Raw genomic sequence first — 18,804 nt, 5'->3', positions numbered from 1 at the left:
GAGGGTAAGGGAGTGGGAGGGGGTGGGGGAACACTTTACGCGAGATTTCCACAGCTGGACTAATCCAGTAACGCTGGTCAAGTCGCGGTGTCAAGTAAAACCATGACGTCTCGTCAGATCACTTTCTCCGCTAAATTGAACGGAGACAATAATAAACAATAGAGAGTTTTAGTAGACCGTTCCGATACCTCCGATAGCCCCGATAACGATACTATGCATGCACAATGGAGGCGGTGGCGGAGTATCGGGTATCGTTATCGGAGTCATGGGAACGATCTACTAAAACTCTCTAATATGTTCGTCACTCCACGAAACGACTGTTTAATGGCTTCTAAACAAATTTAAACGATCGTTGAATGCACGGATAGCAGTTAAATACTTTATTCCGTGCATTATGGAACTTTGAAGATAAAGCCGGGTCACACTGCTTATATATCATACAGAAGACAGCCTGCAAACAGATTCGGACGCAAGTCGCCACGAGATCCGTGCTTCGAATTCCGCTGACGAGTTCAAGGACAAACTTGGCACGCGACATTCCAACCATGGGTGATGTTTGCCAGACTGTCTTTCGTATGCTACGTAAGCAGAGTGACCGCGGTTTTAAAAGCCGCTGGTAATTTGTTTTCTTGCAAGCATCAAGGACCAACCTTGCAGGCCTGCACAATTTCAATGGCGACCATCTGGTTATTGGGTTCAGCCTCGAAGTTATCTTTCTCTTGGGCCGTTATCTCCGGAGTCGTGACGAACTCTTTCCGCGGGACCCAGTAGCTCGCCTAAAGTGCAAACATAACTTGATATTAGTGCCAAAACTGTGACGACCGGGAGATTTAATCCTTCCTAAAGTGAATCGCCTAAACGTAGTCATCGCCCGAAACATTAAACTTCGTTACAGAAGGTAGGCATGACGCCGTACACTGCCAGAATATACGGGTATTTTCATTTTATTTCTTGCATTTTACCCGTAAATGCCCACTGGGGGCTTTACATAAAGGGAGCGGGGGATGGAACTATAAATGGGAGAATAAAAATGAACAATAGCTAAATTTTCTCACATGAACAAACATGATGTTACGTGGCGTGGAGAGTGGCAATGACAGATCGCAAACTGTCCACTTCTGGGATGGGAACAATATGCTCAGTTATATTATTCCAATCAGAGATAGCAAAATTTAAGGGCAAAAACTTCAACTGGTTAGTCCGAGGTATAACTAGTTGAATTTTTTATTGCAAGATTAGTGCGAGGGGAGATGGAAAGCCGACAGACAGTATGCATCTTTTTTTTAAGAAAAGTGGTAATACATTTTGTACTGGTGTGCTGTACTTTGCGTGATATGTTTCTTCGGCATTTCAAAAGGGGGAGGCTTAGTTCAGATTTCAATGCAGTGATGCTGGTCGTAGACGTATAATTACAAAGGACGAAACGAGTGGCCAAGTTTTGAAAGGCTTCCAGTTCTTCTTCTAGGTATAGACCAACACGCGGCCCTGACGTCACGCAGCTGCGGTGGCGCTGTCGACGGCACTTCGCGTGCGCAGACGCTTCACTTCACCCGAATTTGGTTGTGCGCGCGCGCAGTGCCCACACCTGGTGTGAGCAAACGCGGGCTTGTTTTTAAACAGCGTGTCGGTATATAACTGATGGGGGTTCCAGACAGGTGAGGCGTATTTGAACTGGGGACGGACGAGAGCATTATATGCGATGAGTTTAGTTCCGGACGCAGCCTGATTAAGAGAGGGCCTTTTAAAAATCTTAAACTTCGGTTAGCTTTTGCAGAGATGTGGCTGATACGAGGTTCCCACGATAAGTTAATATGAAAATTAGTGCCGAGATATTTGTATGTTGCTACAGCTTCAAATGGTACCCGTGAAAGTGAATAATCAAACTGGGTAGTACTTTTCTTGGTAGTGAAGTTGAGGAAGTAAGTTTTATTAACGTTAATTTCAATTTGCCCATGTCGACATCACGATTCAACATGAAGCAAATCAGTTTGAAAAGGGTACAATCGGACACTTTTGTTATTTTTTTTATAAATTACTAAATAACACAGTCATTCCCACATAACCGAATAGTTGAGCAAAGAAGATTTGGGAGGTCGTTTATGAATATTAAATATAGTAAAGGGCCCCGCACGGTTCCCTGCGGTACTGCTACTTAACACTTTTTTTGTAAAAAGCAAATAGTATATATTGTAACATTATGAATTCTATCTGAGAGTAAATTAGTTATCCAATTTTAAATCGATGCTTTTATTTGGAGGGTGTTAAATTCTTGATTGAGACGACTATACGGGTATTTGTCAAAAGTTGTTTTAATATTGATGGTCGCGTTTTCAAGATGTTGCTTTTGGTGGATATCAGTATACATATTTAAACAACTGAAATTCACAGAACCGGGACCGCCGGAAACCGTGCTGGTTAGTGAAAAGTAAATTGTTGAGACACGAATAATGCAAATAATGCATTACAGTAGAATAGTTAACATGTTCCATCATTTTTCATGACACAAACGTAAAACTTATTGGCTTGTAGTTAGAAGGATCATCTTTTAAACAATCTTTAGAAACCGGAATAAACATAGCACTTTTCCAATTAGCCGGTACTACATCAGAATCGAGGGATTTTTTAGAAGGTGTGATGCAGTACACTGTATATTTCTCTAGTGATTTTTTGCAGTTCAGACGATATTAAATCAGGACCAGGAGCCGAATTTGATGGTAACTCTGATATTACTTTTAAAATACCGTTTGTCAAGTTTGAAAGACTGACTTCTTGCAAACTTGTATAACGCTCCAGGATAACGTGTAGTCAGCGTACACTATCTGTAAAAAATTCGGAAATTGCCAAGTTTACCATAAACTGAGAAACGGATTACTGTATTTTTGCTTCCGGTAATAATTCCCAATCTCGAAACTCGCGCGGTTACAAACTACAAACTCGCGCGGAGTTACAAAACTAAAAAATTCTTCGAAAAAAAAAAAAATACGCCGGGCAGAGGCACCCTCGTGACCTTGGTGAGGGTGCATTAGCTGAAAGACACGCAAACCATACCGTAAATGGAAAATATAAAGGCCTGGCGATTCCTGGTCCGATCGGAAGGACGTTGTCCAGGTACCAGACAAGCAGGGCAATGAAGCAGTCGAACACGAGGCCTACGGCCACGATTTCGGCCACTGTGACGTTGTCCGGCGTCGCCGAGTGGTCGAAGAAGTTGCCCCATGTGGCACCTGTGTCCACTGCACAAAATGTTAAAAGAGGAAGTCCAAATGGGCCCCAGAGCGTCGAAGGCCTCCTACAGTTGAAGAGACACCGGGCGCAATGATCCCCAAGAACATAATCATCATCGCAACGCAGTCGATGAGATTGCAGCATCGGCCAATAAGAAGGCCGAAGAACGACTACCGGAAGTAAATGCGCCGTCATAACAGAGATATTGCAAAAGTACGTTGGAAGAGAGATGAAATTACCTTACTATTACTCTTCTGAAAACTGCAAAAATGTATTTAAATTACATTACAAATTACTGCGGACTAAAATAATGACATTGCATCACTGTTACTTTTCAAAAGTAATGAAACCAATCAAACGTTTTTTTCTCTTTCAAATCCTTCAGGCAGTGAATGGTGCAAATTTTGTTTACAGTATATACGTGGTGCCTGAAATGCCGACGCTCGATTTAAAATGAGCCCTAAAAATCGGCGCCTACAAGCAGCAATATGAACTTTTCGCCAAAGGTGTATTCCACAGCTGGTTTTTGCTATGCAAACTTACAACGCGTAGCTCCCTTTCTGCAAAAGGTAGGACCAAAAAACTTGCCAGGGTCAACGGCGGACGGTGTCTCAGACTCTCAGACGACCGAGCCGAGTAATGGTGCGCATTTGGCGCACGTATTGATAGATTATAATGCAATTAAATGCAAAGGGGCAAGCGAGCTGGACAATAATGATGAAAACAATCCCTGGAGAAGGGGAACAAGAGGGACAAGGGACAAACATAAATCTCCAAACACAGCTAGGTGACTGGTGAGCGACCGAACAAATCCGCCTGGTCCGGGTATCGAACCCGGGACCTCTTGTAATGGACTCCACTTGTAATGGAGAGGTCCCGGGTTCGATACCCGGACCAGGCGGATTTGTTCGGTCGCTCACCAGTCACCTAGCTGTGTTTGGAGATTTATGTTTGTCCCTTGTCCCTCTTGTTCCCCTTCTCCAGGGATTGTTTTCATCATTATTGATAGATGGCGTGAGAAGCAGCGTCGGAAAGTGTAACCGACCAGCGAAAGAAGGGAGAGGACACACAGACAGAATACGTCGGTAGCGAGAGCGCCGTCCTTATCCAACCGCGTTTTTTTTTATGATTCTTCTAACTTTAAGTTTTTGCTGCTATTGTCCGCAGTTATTTTTAAACCAAGTCTACTTTACAAAAAGATGACGCTCATTTTAGTAGACGACGGTCGACGCGGGCACTTTTGATATAATATATATATTAGCAAGTCGGAACAAGGAGGTAGCGCCATCTATCAATACGTGCGCCAAACGCTCCCCGCCACTCAACTCGGTCGTCTGTGTCACCGTCCGCCGTTGACCCTGACCAGTTTTTTGACCCTATTTTTTCGTGGAAAGGGAGCTAGGCCTTGCAATTTTACAAAGTAAAACCCACTTCTGAAATATGCCTCTGACGAAAAGTTTAGATTGCTACGTGCAGGCGCCGATTTTTACGGCCCATATTAGGTCGAGCCTCGGCATTTCAGACACCCCATATAGCAAACTGAGATTTTCTTGTTGGCGTTGCAGCAGCCACGTGCGCCTCGATTTGAGCCAGACTGAATCGTCGCTTCGCTGGCGCATACGACGGAAGTGTTAAACATGATTGACAGCTTCTTTAGCAGTTGTCTATCATCGGCTTCGCTGTACATGCAACGGTAAAGGTATTGATTTAAAGGGTGATATAATTCCATCTTCCTGATTTTTAACAAGTCGTAGTACGTGTCAGTAACCTGCAGTGTTGTGCCCGTTACCGAAAAAAAGTAACGAAGTAGCGTTACTCGTTAGTTTGGTAAAATGTAACGCGTTATCGAGCTACGTCACTCTTTTACAAACGTAACGATATACCGTTACCGTTACTTTTCAAAAATAACGCACGTTACTTTTACGTTACTTTTCTGTTCGAGTACATATGTTTGGCAGAGATGTATGATAAGCCTCCTTAACAAGCCTGGATAAAGACAAAAAATTACAGAGCGGTTTCATAGTGTTTTGATGCGCGAAGCAGCTTAATTTTCGGCATGCAGATTAGGCATTCAAACTGTAAATTACCTGATTCTGTCTCCTTTAGTTGATACATTTCATTCAGACCTGCTGGCCATGGCGACGGACTTTCGTTATTCATGCCCATCTCAAGTGCAGAATGAGTCGGAGATGTTAGTCAATCGGCTTTTATAAACTACTGCATGCGAATGAGGACTGCTGGAACACACCCAGCCAACCAACAACCCTCATCTGTACGCCGGTTTTAGTAACAGTCCGGTTAATACTATTACCAGAGACTGATTTACTTCACTATCTGGAACAGGACACTGGTTACCAGCACACTGGCTATAATCACTTGCTGCCTCTTACCAGCAGTAGCTCTTAGCTTTACTGTGAAGAAAAAAAAAATGGTTTCGTGTTTGTAAGTTTTCTTTCCAGGTTTAAAACTTTTATAATTTTTTTTTATCATGACCTTAGGGAATTAAAGACCAATCAAGCGAAAGATTCTTCTGTGTACAAAAGTGGGTCATGAACTTTCAGGCAGCGAGGGGGAGAGCCAGGGTAAAAATATTCCACAAAGGATTTTTTTTTTGGTTTAAACTAGAGAAATTAGCAAATCGCTTCGACAATAGTTGTCCACTGTTGTAAACGGATGTCTCTCCACGGCTCCCCCCCCCCCCCCCCCCCCCCCCCCCCCGCTGTCAACTTCTGCTGCACAAAGCAGGGGGGCGGGGAGTAAGGCCCCGGGGAGAGGAGGGAGGGGAGGAGGCTGTAACGCAGTCTTTCGTTCAAGCCTTGTGGGTGGTGACACTACGAAAAAATAAATAAAAAATAAAAGGAGGATGAACGGAATTAGCTGGTAGCCGAAAGTTTTTTTCGCCTTTGAGAAGTGAGTTTTCTTCTTTTTGTTTTTTAACTTTACTGTGACGAATGCTAGTTCCGTGCAGCGATAAGCTGGTGCAAGATTTTGAGATAAGCTCGTGCAGGATTTCACCAGTTTTATGGCAAAAGTAACGAGTAACGGGTAACGAAATTTGACAGCCGATACCGTAAAAAGGTAACGGAAATATTTTACTCGTTAGTCATTCAGAATACTAACGAGTACGTTACTGCGTTATCGAAAAATGTAACGCGTTACCAGTAACGTCGTTACTAGTAACGCGTTACTTCCAACACTGGGGTCCATGACAGCTCCTTTTAACAAGAAGTGGTTATGGTGAAACTTTCCCTTCTGGCTCGGACGAAGCCAGAAGACAAAACTAATTCTTTTCTTTCAGCAGCACAAGTCGAAGCAATCCCACGAACATGGGTAGTATTGTTCCAAAGGATCAAAACACCAGAAAAGCCCAAATTATTGCGCGCAGCTACACGCGGACGTCAGGTACAAATAAATGAAATGGGGTACATGTGAGGTACAAATAAATGAAATCAAAAGAAAAAGAAAGACGTTTGCTGTGCAGAGATACCACCAGGACGGAAAGGTGTGGAGCAAGCTTCCGAAACTGTCTACTTTCCAAACGAACTTGTGCCGGTATTTGCGCGTTTTCTTACTGCAACATAGGCTGGATCGCCTTGCCTAAAACTCTGTGAGCCGTGGCCTTCCAGTCATGTCTTCCCGCGAAAGATTTCCTCCATTTGCTTCGCCTTTCGATCCAGTCTTCCTGTTCCTCATACGGGGCTTTTCACGCAGATGACCTTCCTCTAATTCATTGTAGGAAACTTTGAGAACGAAGAAGGAACACACGGGACGAGCGCTGACTATCAACTAAAATATTTCAATAGAAAAACACATGAAAACGACCATTCATTTGTTGCTATCACGAGACAATTCATTGCAGCGTGACGGCACGTGCTAAAAGCAAAAAAAAAAAAAAAAAAAAAAAAAAGAAAAGGTCATATTATGCTGGCCCAAATTCAGATGTAATGTAATTGAGTTAGGACAGTAGTGTTGCTAAGCGTTGCTTAGTATTTCTTCTTTTAAGTCTATTGCAAACGTCACCTAAGTGAGAAGCTAAAAAAACATTATATGGCAATATATACATAACAAAGCGCTAAAAAAATACAGGTCAGAAATGGCAATGAACCCAAATCTTAATTTTCGCAAAATGTGCAGAAGGTGCAAAAAAAAAAAAATAATAATAATGAGCAATTTATGCCTCGCGTAAACGCGGACCAAAAATTACCCTTTCATTTTATTGGTCATTTTATTTTATTTGTTTGCTCTAAAACATAATTTTCTGATCATGTATTTTATTTAAAATTGCAGTCTTTGTGAACCGCTATTGAACGTTCTCTTGAAAAAAACTGACCCCCCTCCCCCCAAAAAAAAGAAATTGTTAGGCGATTTATTATGGTGTCAGAAAACTACCCTAACAATGTTTTGCTAAAGCGCCTCGTATATTTTAACAAAATAAAAGAAAACGCAACTGCTGGGGTGGAAACCCAAATTGTACTGCGGAAAGAAGAAATATAGAGGAGGAGACTAATTGCCAGAAGGCACGTGACTGTGCAACTTTCTTTTTTCAATCAACGCATTTGCAGCTTTTCTGAAGCCACAATAAATAGCTACCATATTTTGTTTCTACTTTTAATAATGGGTGTGTGCCTTCAATGACCTACGACTTTGATTATCTTTGGTGGTAGTGTCTAAACCATACAAAACGGCACGTGACCACGGAGAAGAGAGTGAGCGCGATTGAAACCGGCCAGTTCTCGATCGACAGTTTTCGGGCATCAATTTTGGTGTTCTTGGTAGTTGGGCTTTCATATATGTCATGTAACAATAAAAACCCTGGCGAGCATAAATACCCTGTTAGTGTCCCTTTAAAGTACACACACGGCACACGCTATTGGGGAAGAGCACGCACCGAACTTCTCGAAACGGTTGAGGACGCGGAAGATCCAGTGGAGGTTCATTCCTGGAAAGATGGAGGTGAAGAGTTTGTGCTTGCGCGAGATGAAGTGGTAACCGTGACCGGTGCCCTGGTCCAGTATCAGGAAGGGCATCGCACTGCTCAAGGTCCAGTACAGCATGGCGCCGGCCACAGCGGACGCAGCTGAAAAAATGCCAGTCGGATTCCTCCGTGTAACTATGCAGACACATTTTCAGTTCCAGGTGATGCGGCATAACTTATACATGGTCATAATATTTTATAACAGCCCCCCAAAACAACGTTGTTTGTTCTTAGTTATACGTGAATAAGCTAGTGAAAAAATTATCCGCTAAGATAAGCGGGTAAGTTAGATACAGAATTCGTTAAGTGTGCATCTCATCCTTTAAGAGCCACAGAAAGACAGAGAGCAATGCAAATGAAACAGGTCTAAAACTGCTAAAAATCCGAAGAGAGGAATACAGATCTGGGTGGCTGAAACTTCAAAAAATAAAAAAAGGCTCATTTTTTAGACAAAAATAATAGCGAACGTAGCCAACGTAAGATGACAGAAATGGACAACAAGATGCTACTTTGTCAAGGCGCGCTAGCTTTCACAATGCTGCGGCCTCGCACTGCTGCTAGAGAATATGCTAGTGACTTCCTCATGCATTCGCACGCGCTTGAGCAAGTAGCTTTGAAAGCGTTAGAGCACTGCGCAAGATAGCGTTTACAAGGGGGCAGAAGATAGTTGACATCCAAGGTAGCTCCCGTTGTGATGAGGCAAACCAACTGGCGTCGAAGACTCACGGTTGGCGAAGAAGAGCGACAAGAGAGCAGCGTGTAGCAAGCACGAGCTGCAGAAGCACATGAGTATTCCGAAGACCAGGAACGGGTCGCTGCTCTGGATGAACGAGCGTCCTTTATCGTTGTGCTTGATACACAGAAAGAGCATCATCAGGGTGACCGTGATGAGGTGCATGAAGAAGGCGCTGAGGTAGTGGCTGGCCCAGTACACCCAGTCGCTCAGTCCCACGATGCGCAGCATTTCCCTCATCCCAGATGTCTTCTCGTCCGTCAGGCGTGCCGCAAAGACGGCGAAAGGCACCAGCATGCCGATGCAGAAGCGGCTCAGCACGAGCGCGTAATTGCTGATGTCCATCTCCTCGATGTAGGAAGGGTACGGAAACCGTTGCAGTTTCACGGGCGGCACCGCCGCCGTGGACAGGTTGTGTCTGAGCGCCAGGTACTCGAGGTGCCGCTGCTGAAGAGTCCCGATGATGGGCATGATGGTGTTCATCTCGACAAAATGAGCTTCGTTCGCCGGACCAGGCGGTTGCGACAGGAGCTTCTCACCAAACTCCACGTGGGTGTCCAGGGGTAGACGGCCGGCCACCACCACGCAGTCCAGACTGTTCGGAATCCCGGTTGTGTTCGAGCGGACGTTTTTGAAGTGCAGGCCAATGACTACGGTGGGAGTGTCGTTCAGCTTATTGATGGCGTCGTTCAGGTTTTTGAGACTGTCAACGGCGGAGACATCGAGCACGCCGAGGTCGCTGAACGACTCCCGCACCAGCTTGGAGAGATACTGGGATTTCGGGTGGTACAAGACCTGCGATGTTATATTTTTATTATTCCTCATGAGGCCAATGACATTGCAAAGTTATCTGATAAGACTGGCGAATGACTATTCACGAAGAAAGAAGAGTAAACACATTAAACACTGTGTATGTGACATTCGCCTTTTCTTACGTTGACGGATTCAACATACTGTCTTAAGAGAAACGAAAACAAACAGCTTTCATGCGACTCTCTGCGCAACTGTCGACGTCACGCCACCACTGAACATACGAAACGTGCTGAGTTCCAAGATAGGCTCGATATCCGTTTCAACATGTTTTTCGACTTTACAAATTACAAAATACTATATGTAAAAACAGCTGTAGTCCTAGGCACAATTTTAACGCTGCCACTTAGGGGACGAAGGACCTCTTTGACTCGCCCTAAAAAGACGTGCTTAGTAAGATTCTGATCAAGGAACCCATTTCCAGTCGTGCGCGAAAAGTGGAAAAAATAATAATAATTTCAGTGAAAAAATCAAACAAGTCCAATTTATTTCATTTAACTCGATATGATTGAATATTAATTAGAATTTTTCTTTTTATTTACATCAAAAATACATAATTCCAATCACTTCAGCTAAAAAAACGAGTGACTTTTTTGTCACTTTATATGCTGTTTTTTAATCACTGTTCTATATAAATCTTTCGTGTTCGATCAATATTTGCATTAATTACAACAATATGCTCATGGGGAAGCAGACATTGAAAAAAAATAAAAATGGCCTGCAGAAATCTCTAGTTTTGGTCATCCTAGACGTCCTGGAGGACGGCGTCAAATACGACGTCTAGAACGACTTCAAGGACGACCTCTAGGGCAATCTCAAGGACGACCTTTAGGACAACATCAAGGGCGACGTCAAAGACAACGTCTAGAACGACCTCTAGGACGTCCTCTGGGGCGATCTCACACCGACGTCTGAGACAACCTTTAAAACTATGTCTAGGACGGCGTCTTAGAGAATGACATCAAAGACGACATCCAGAACGACCTGTAGGACGTCCTCTGGGGCGATCTCACACCGACGTCTAAGACAACCTCTAAAACTATGTCTAGGACGACGTCCTAGAGAATGACATCAAAGACGACATCCAGAACGACCTCTAGGACGTCCTCTGGGGCGATCTCACACCGACGTCTAAGACAACCTCTAAAACTATGTCTAGGACGACGTCCTAGAGAATGACATCAAAGACGACATCCAGAACGACCTCTAGGACGTCCTCTGGGGCGATCTCACACCGACGTCTAAGACAACCTCTAAAACTATGTCTAGGACGACGTCCTAGAGAATGACATCAAAGACGACATCCAGAACGACCTCTAGGACGTCCTCTGGGGCGATCTCACACCGACGTCTAAGACAACCTCTAAAACTATGTCTAGGACGACGTCCTGAACGACCTCTAGGACGAATTATGGGTGAGTTGATATGGTTGGTACCACTCTCTAGGATAACCTCAAGGACGTCATCTTGGACGACCTCAAGGATGAACCATACAACGACGTCAAAGACGACGTCCGCATACGCGCGGCGCCTGCGTATGCGGACGTCGTGCGTATGCGGATGCCCTGCGTATGCGGAGGCGCATTCGAGGCCGGAGAGCGTATTGCGAAAGCCGGGTGAAGTAGCTAAGGATTGCTATCTCATTAAAACGGTAAGTAGAACATATTTATAGCAATGTTTTTGGGGGAAGTGCCTAATTTAAATCATCATAGCCGAATCGGTGCGATCTAAATCATGATATACTGTTTTAAATCATGATATAGATCATCCTGATTTTTATTTTTCACTCTTCTTGCGCGAGACAAGACCTTAGCGTGGTTGTGCAAGGCCAAGGCGCACCTTGTCGATGGCCACGACGTCCGGCATGTTGTTCCAGTACTTGGTGGGCGCGCTGGTCGGGAAGTGCGTGTCCGGGCGGACCTTCATCGTCTCCCTGGTCACGGCGTACTCCTGGATGCCCAGCAAGAGAGCCACGACGAGGGCCACCTCCAGGATGGTCGTCACGTAGTGCCGCCTGAGCCGCTTCACGTACACGTTCTTCCAGAGGATGATGTGCAGCTGCCACAGGCTGGCAGTGCACGGACTCACGTCCTTCTTCTCCGCCGCCTGGGGGACGTTCACTGCGCGGAAACCACGTGGGTGAAGAGCAGAAAAATTAGGATTGCGCTCCTAGGCGTGCTAAAAGTTAAGAGAAGTACTAGGGGGACAGCAAAGTGTGGGGGCATCGATTGCTTCAAGTACGAGCAAGAGGGACTTAATAAGCTACATGTCAGAGTAACGAGGGCCACTCCAGGAATCTTGGAGCCTAATATTATAGTTGCTCGTTATTTTATGCTTTATCTAATTATGCAGAAAAGGCCTTTCCGTCCTCCAGAAGTACTAAAACAGTTCGCGACCGAACAAAACGATATCGCCCGGGCTACCAGACACGCGGGAGAGAAATTCCTCCCTTTGATCTACGCTGTGCGTGTCACGTGTCCACAACGTCACGACTTTGCGCGCAGGCGAGCTGACGTAGACATCCCCGAGGAATCAGAAACCTTTTTCTCGGACTGCACAAACAGTTCCCCGCCTTTGGGGGGGGGGGGGGGGGGGATCTTTTCGCAATTGGCGGCACCTTGCTGGCGTGTCTGGCAACTTTACAGATCCTGCTCTGCTCTCGACCACAGCATGTTCGCGCTCTCACAACACCGCCTAGAAGACAAGGCAGTAGGGCTGACATTTTTGCGTCATCATCGAAGGCCAACGCTGGACACAGGTTGGAAACGAGTGTTGCATCAGTGCTCGGCTCCTGAGTCAAGTTTGAGACGAAAGTTGACGCGATCGTCGTGTCCAATTTGTGGCAGGCGTTGGCCTTTGCTGATGACGACATCCCTATCAACACTAGGGCTTTGTTATCTAAGAGGTGCTGACTCTCATCAGCCCCTCTTAAACATCAAAAGGTCGAATTTGGCCAAAATAACCGCCAATTTATTGAACTGCTAAAAGCGAGCGAGTTGAAGATGGATACTTAAAATTGAAAGAACAAAAACGCGGAGGACAAGCACAAGCCAACCAGGGCCAACCATTGGTCCGAAGTGCTGACGTCAGTACGAGCCAACCTCTGCCTCTCTCCCCGACGTTGACAAACTGAAAGACACCGCCGGGTTTTCGTCAGAACGAGACCTTTCGTTTTCGGCAAGTCACGCGCACAGCTGGCGTGGAGCCAGAGAGGAAGAGACGCCGCATAATACGTCCTAGATAGCAAAGACGTAGTGTTAAATAAGATGGCTTAATCAGAGAAGTCCAACGCTGGACATAGACTGAAATGAGTGCTGCGTCATTGCTCGGCTTCGAGTCAAATTTGAGCCAAGCGTTGACGCAATCGTCGTGTACAATCTGTGCCCAGTGTTGGCCTCCTCTGATGACGCCATCTTATCCACCACTACGGCTTAGTTATCTAGGAGGTGTTGCGCCGCGGCGCGTTAAAACGAAGGCGTGCTCAGTTGTCGCTCTGCCGTCGCCGGTTGTTCTTCGCTCTGGGTCTGGGTTTTCGTGTAGTAGCGGTGCGCGGGATAAAACCATGAATGCGGTTCCTTCCACGAGTGGTATAGGTGGGGTTCTTTCCACAAGTGATAAGGGTGACCGTATCCAAGAGCGTCGACGTACTCCCACGGGAAAGGGGTGAACAAATTACGGGAAGATCCATTGGTGGATTCTTAAGGAATCTGTTAGCATGACCTTTGGGAAACGCCATACACGTCCCTTTTTCGGAAACGCTAACACTGACCTCGTAACGAGGCTGAAAAGCGGCAGAAACAATAGAGGAAGCAAAAGAGAAAGCCGAAAGAGAAAAAAAGAGAAAAGACACCCCCTTCACCATGGGTGAGCTCTTGGACGCTCTAGCAAAAGCAAAAAGCAACACAGCTCCAGGCCCGGACCACATTACCATCACAGCACTCCGAAACCTTCCGGATGAAGAAATGCGTGAGCTCCTAGACAAATACAACGGGATATGGGAATCCGGGCAACTTCCCGCTGACTGGAAGATATCCACCGTAATTCCCATTCCGAAATCGGGCAAACCCAACAATGACATCCAGAACCTCCGACCCATCTCGCTAACCTCCAACTTATGTAAAGTAATGGAACGTATGGTCCTGGCCAGAATAACCTGGATCCTAGAGTCACACAACAGGCTACACCCAATGCAAACTGGATTCCGTCCACACCTGTCCACACAAGACAGTCTAGCCATGATTCACAATGACATAACCAAATTACAACCTACAGTTCAGCCTCGTACAATAGTGGCGATCGACATCAAAAAAGCTTTCGACTCCATCCCACATGAAACAGTCATTCGAGGAGCAAAAAATCGAGGCCTACGTGGACGAATACTAAACTTCATTAAATCCTTCCTTCATCGACGCAAATTTCAAGTTCACATTGGATGCACCACGAGCCCCCTCACAAGAAACACGGTAGGAGTTCCCCAAGGAGCGGTCATCTCCCCAGTACTATTTAACATGGCCATGGCTGACCTAGCATTCCACCTGGAGGCAATTCGAGACGTACGTTACACTATATACGCTGACGACGTCACCTTATGGATCAACAAAGGCACACCCAACATTCAAGAAAGGCGACTTCAAGAAGCCCTGGATGTTACCATGAACTTTTTTGCATGAAACAAATATGATAATCTCAGCCGAAAAGACCACCTACACAGTCGTCGCCTCAAAGAGGGCTAGAAAGAAAAACATCGGAGACACCATTAATTTGTACGTTGATGGCACCAAAATTCAAAGACAACCAAGTGTAAAGATCCTCGGTCTCACAATCGACGAGGATGGGGGAGCACGGAGCTGGCTGAACCAGATTAAGATACAATGGAGACGCGGCCTTAACCTTATCAAGAGAACAACAACCAAAGCTTGGGGGGCAGAAGAAAAACCTTTAAAACTATTGGTACGATCACAGCTCGTCTCCAAAGCCATTTACGGTTATAACTACCTTCGTCTTACCAAGACCCGGCAAGATCAAGTTGAAACCCTTAACAAGGCAGCTATGAGAGTTATCACGGGTTTGCCCAAGATAACCCGCATTCCCGACCTACACAAAGCGGCTCAAATAAATACAATCAAAGAACTAGCAAAAGAAGCACAAAACAGTCAGAGAGACCGCCTCAAAAGAACCGAACCGGGAAGAATCATCCTTAAGCACCTCGGAATAACGGACTTCGAAATTCCAGCTATAGCCACTTTTCCTCCTCCATGGGAAGACGAATGCATAACAGAGATCAAGCCTATACCCCAAAATCAGAGCAAAGAGCACTGTAATAGAAGAAAAAATGTTGCCAAAAGACACATAAAAGAGGTAGAACATCTGCTTCAATGCAGACTTGGACGTAGTTCAACTACTCTACTCAAACTACTGTAGTTTAACTACTTTTTCGAGTAACTTGGTAACTTTCAATTACAACTTGATTTCGGTAATTAGTAGCTTAATTTAACTACTTTTTTCAAATAACTTCTACTCAAATTACTAACTACTTTCAAAATTATATAGTGCTAATTTTGCCCATCACGAAAGTTTGAGCGCAGAAATGAATAAGACGCCGGCAGATAAAGTGGCATTCCCGAACAAGGGGCCCCCCTTGTACGGGAAGGCGTCCTTGGGCCAAGGTAGCGACGAGCAGCCAAAACATAACACCGGCACTCACGAACGCAGGAAGAGATGCGTAACAAGCCTTGGTCGGGTATTGACCTAATCCGGTAATGCACGCAGGCGCCGCGTTTCCAGCTGCAACCATGAAAGACGGGGACACTCCGAGAGTTGTTTTCGTGTTGTCTGTCTTTAGTGGAGTTCTGACTCAAGCGGTAGGTTCCACGGGAGGCGCCACTGGAATGACCTCGCAGCTGGGCGCCTGTTCCCATGGGCGCCTTGTCGTCAGCGCATACGCCTTTGCAAAGCCGGACTCCCCCGCGCACAAACCCTGGCACGGATAATCCGTTCATGGGAGCACGTTCCCGCTTCCAGCTGCAACTGTATACGAGTGATGATGCTTGTTCACGTAATCCTTCGCGTCCTTCCGACCATCCATGCCTGGGAGACCTCCTCTTTGTTAAAAACGATTTACTTGTCAGGTGTGTCAGGCGCATCAGAATATTGTAGTCGCCGGGGAGGATTGCGAGTTACCCTTGGGAGATCGTTTTCTTGGACCCGGCGTCAGCGGCGAAGTATACTTCGGTTCATCATCTGTTAAACCAAAACATTTTTTTTTCAGCAGCGTAGCACTAGCACTACAACGGGACGCGCAGTCATCCGGATGATCTCATCGTCGTGGCGCGAGACTTGAACCCTTGACGGTCTGGTGCACTCGCTCAGCGTACTTTCAGAACGACGTCGGAATAAAGAGGGGCCAGTCATAACAATGTCAACTTGACGAAAAAAAAAAAAAAGGAGGAAAGTTTGTTATGAAAGATCCTCTACCCGAGGCAAACCTCACATGTTTACTCATGGACACCTAAGATGCCGACACTCGCTTACCCGACCCTGCACAGCCTGTTTCTCAAATTCAACGCTGCAGTTCCATCCAGCCCGTCGGTGGAACGTCTATTTAGCTCGGCTGGGGACGTCCTTAGAAGGAAAAGGGGAAAACTCTCCTATCAAGAACTTTGAAAGTCAATTGCTTCTGCGAGCGAATAAACTATTTTGGCGAAAACGCAAGCCATAAATAGACTGCATTTATTTTAGGCTCGCAGGGTTTTTCATTGATCAAAACTGCTGTTCATTTTGCTACCACAAAAATATAAAAAGTAACTTCGAAAGTAACTTCAAAGCAACTCGCTACTTATTTAGAGTAGTTAGTAGTTTACTCAATTACTATTACAAATGCGTAATTTCTACTCTACTCGAATTACATTTGGCGTTGGTACTCAGTAACTTAACTACCTTTTTTGAGTAATTTGTACATGTCTGCTTCAATGTAAGACCAATAAAGTCATTTACACAGACGCGTCGCGAAACGAGGACGGTAGGACAGACATTGCTTGGTACTCCTTCCGCACCGGCGAAACAAGCGCTAAAATCCTCCCTTATACCCCCAGTGCCAAAACCGCTGAACTCCAAGCAATCTTTTGGACACTAGAAAATGCCCAAGAGGATGAGCACCCCACAGAAATCTTCATCTACACTGACTCCCAAGAGGCTGTTAGAGAATGCAGGAAAGCCAGCAGCCGTAACAAGACTGTGAATGACATCAAAGCCGCAGCCCGCTATCTCCGAACTAAAGGAATCACCCTCAAAATTTCATGGATTCCGGGACACCAAGATATCCCGGGAAACGAAGAAGCCCATGAGGCCGCGCGGAGCACGCTACAAGCAACACAAGGCCTCCTGGACTCCTCCGCCACAATGCCCACCGAGGACCTCGATCCCGATGAAATAAAGACACTCGCAAGACAAGAGCGGAAAGCGAGGTTGACTGCTCTACTGCCAACGGAGGAACACCCGCTCCCATCAAAATACTCACGGTGGGAGCGGGTGTGCCTCCGGCGCCTCGCTACCAACACGGCCATTACACCAGTTCTACGAAAGCGTTTTTACAAACGAACATCAGAAGACGACCCGGGCCCTGACCCTAACTGCACAGAATGCCATGTACCGGCTACCTGCAGACACCTTATCTGGGACTGTCAAGCGACAGCAAGAAAACGACAGGAAGCGATCTCAAGACTTGCCGCCGAACTCGCACGACAAAACTACGAAGACTGGGTTACCCCCAACAGAGGTCCTCCAGAGAGGAAACTAATCCTCGACACCCTTCTTGACTTCGTCAAGAAGGCGGGCCTAGCCCAATATATATAACCACTTCCCTTTTTCCCTTTTTCCCAACCCCTACCCTCTACATCCCCCACCGGATAAGATCACTTTCGTCAAGGCATCCGGTGTCCCCTTTCTAAAATAAACGTATTCTCACTCTCACTCGCATTCCCTAAGAATCCACCAATAGATATTCCAGTAAGTTTTTTTTTTTTTAAATTTTGGTTTTAGAGGCTTTGGCAAGGAAAACAGAACTTCGCGTTTCGTGGATTCAAGAGTGACCATAATCTGCTTTCAAGTGAGAATTTTAAGCTCGTGCCAGGGGCCCTATGGTGAGCTTTTGGACTTCCACGGCGACTAGGGAGAAGGAAGTGACGTCAACGACACAGCAAACGCAGATTGGATGTTGGCAGAAGAAAACAAAATCAACATCCAATTTACGTTTGCTTCGTTGTTGACTTCACTTCCTTTTCCATAGTCGCCGTGGGAGTCCAAAAAGCGCAACATAGGGCCCTTGTGCTCAAGCACGCACATTCTCTGTTCAAACTCTTCGAACCGGCGATTCTCAGATAAAATTGGATTGCACCCGATCTGTATTAAACATAAGATATGGTGGCTCCCGCTATACAATTTGAAAATGAGATGCCAATACTTTAAGCGTGGCTTATATAGGGGCACTAGTACGAGCCAGAGCAAACCTCAGTAAGTTGTTGGCGAATGAAATCGAAAGTACAGGTAACGTTGTTACAGGGTGGTAGGAATCGCCGCAAAGTCAACTTTTTTATCATGCAGAACGCCGATTTCTCGGCGCTTTTCTCCTAGTCCGCCATCATAGCGCGATATACGCGTTAACGACGGCAAAACGAGCCCGACGAATTGGCTTCAAGGAATCGGCTCACCCGGCTCCATCGTGTAGATGCGGTTCCTTCGCTCGTGTGTTCCGAGAATGAATCCGGGTGCCCACGAGATCCAGCACGAGAGAAGCGCGAGAAGTGGCAACAGGGTTGCCAGAGGGCTCAATACATGGAGTGCCTGGTCAAAGTGAGGCAACTGCAGGGCTCGCAACACTCCAGCTTCTCTTCGATTTTGAGTTGCGAAGTTGAAGGATGTAAAAAACTGAATTTCTTCGATGCAACAAACGTGTCGGGACTCTTATCCCTACCGACAATCACTGTTGTGCCAGGAGTCGTTCCTTCACGGCCCTAAAAGCAAAAAAAAAAAAAAAAAAAAGAAGAAGAACCGTTACGAGCATATT

The 18,804-nt window shown here is 45.8% G+C and overlaps 1 protein-coding gene across 1 annotated transcript; it reads right to left on the bottom strand.

Moving 5' to 3' along the window:
• Positions 1–638: 638 nt before the first annotated feature.
• LOC121047851 (phospholipid-transporting ATPase ABCA3-like) lies at positions 639–18,458 on the bottom strand. The gene is made up of 6 exons (XM_042289333.1): positions 18,449–18,458; positions 11,583–11,863; positions 8,927–9,728; positions 8,114–8,302; positions 3,049–3,233; positions 639–776 (listed from the first exon to the last, which is right to left on the bottom strand). The coding sequence occupies exons 1-6, from the start codon at positions 18,456–18,458 to the stop codon at positions 639–641; spliced, it is 1,605 nt and encodes a 534-aa protein (XP_042145267.1).
• Between the last annotated feature and the right edge of the window lie 346 nt (positions 18,459–18,804).

This window comes from Ixodes scapularis, unplaced genomic scaffold (genome assembly GCF_016920785.2).
Source record: "Ixodes scapularis isolate PalLabHiFi unplaced genomic scaffold, ASM1692078v2 PGA_scaffold12__126_contigs__length_90152505, whole genome shotgun sequence".
Lineage (NCBI taxonomy): Eukaryota > Metazoa > Arthropoda > Arachnida > Ixodida > Ixodidae > Ixodes > Ixodes scapularis.
Note: the sequence above shows the minus strand (reverse complement) of the source record. Positions and strands in the feature narration are given on the sequence as shown.

Excerpts from the sequence above, each read along its gene's own strand:
- LOC121047851 (XM_042289333.1), bottom strand. Across the intron at positions 9,729-11,582 it reads ACGTCGTGGCCATCGACAAG|GTCTTGTACCACCCGAAATC; the intron begins GTGCGCCTTGGC and ends ATAACATCGCAG. Across the intron at positions 8,303-8,926 it reads GTCGCTCTTCTTCGCCAACC|CTGCGTCCGCTGTGGCCGGC; the intron begins GTGAGTCTTCGA and ends GCATTTTTTCAG.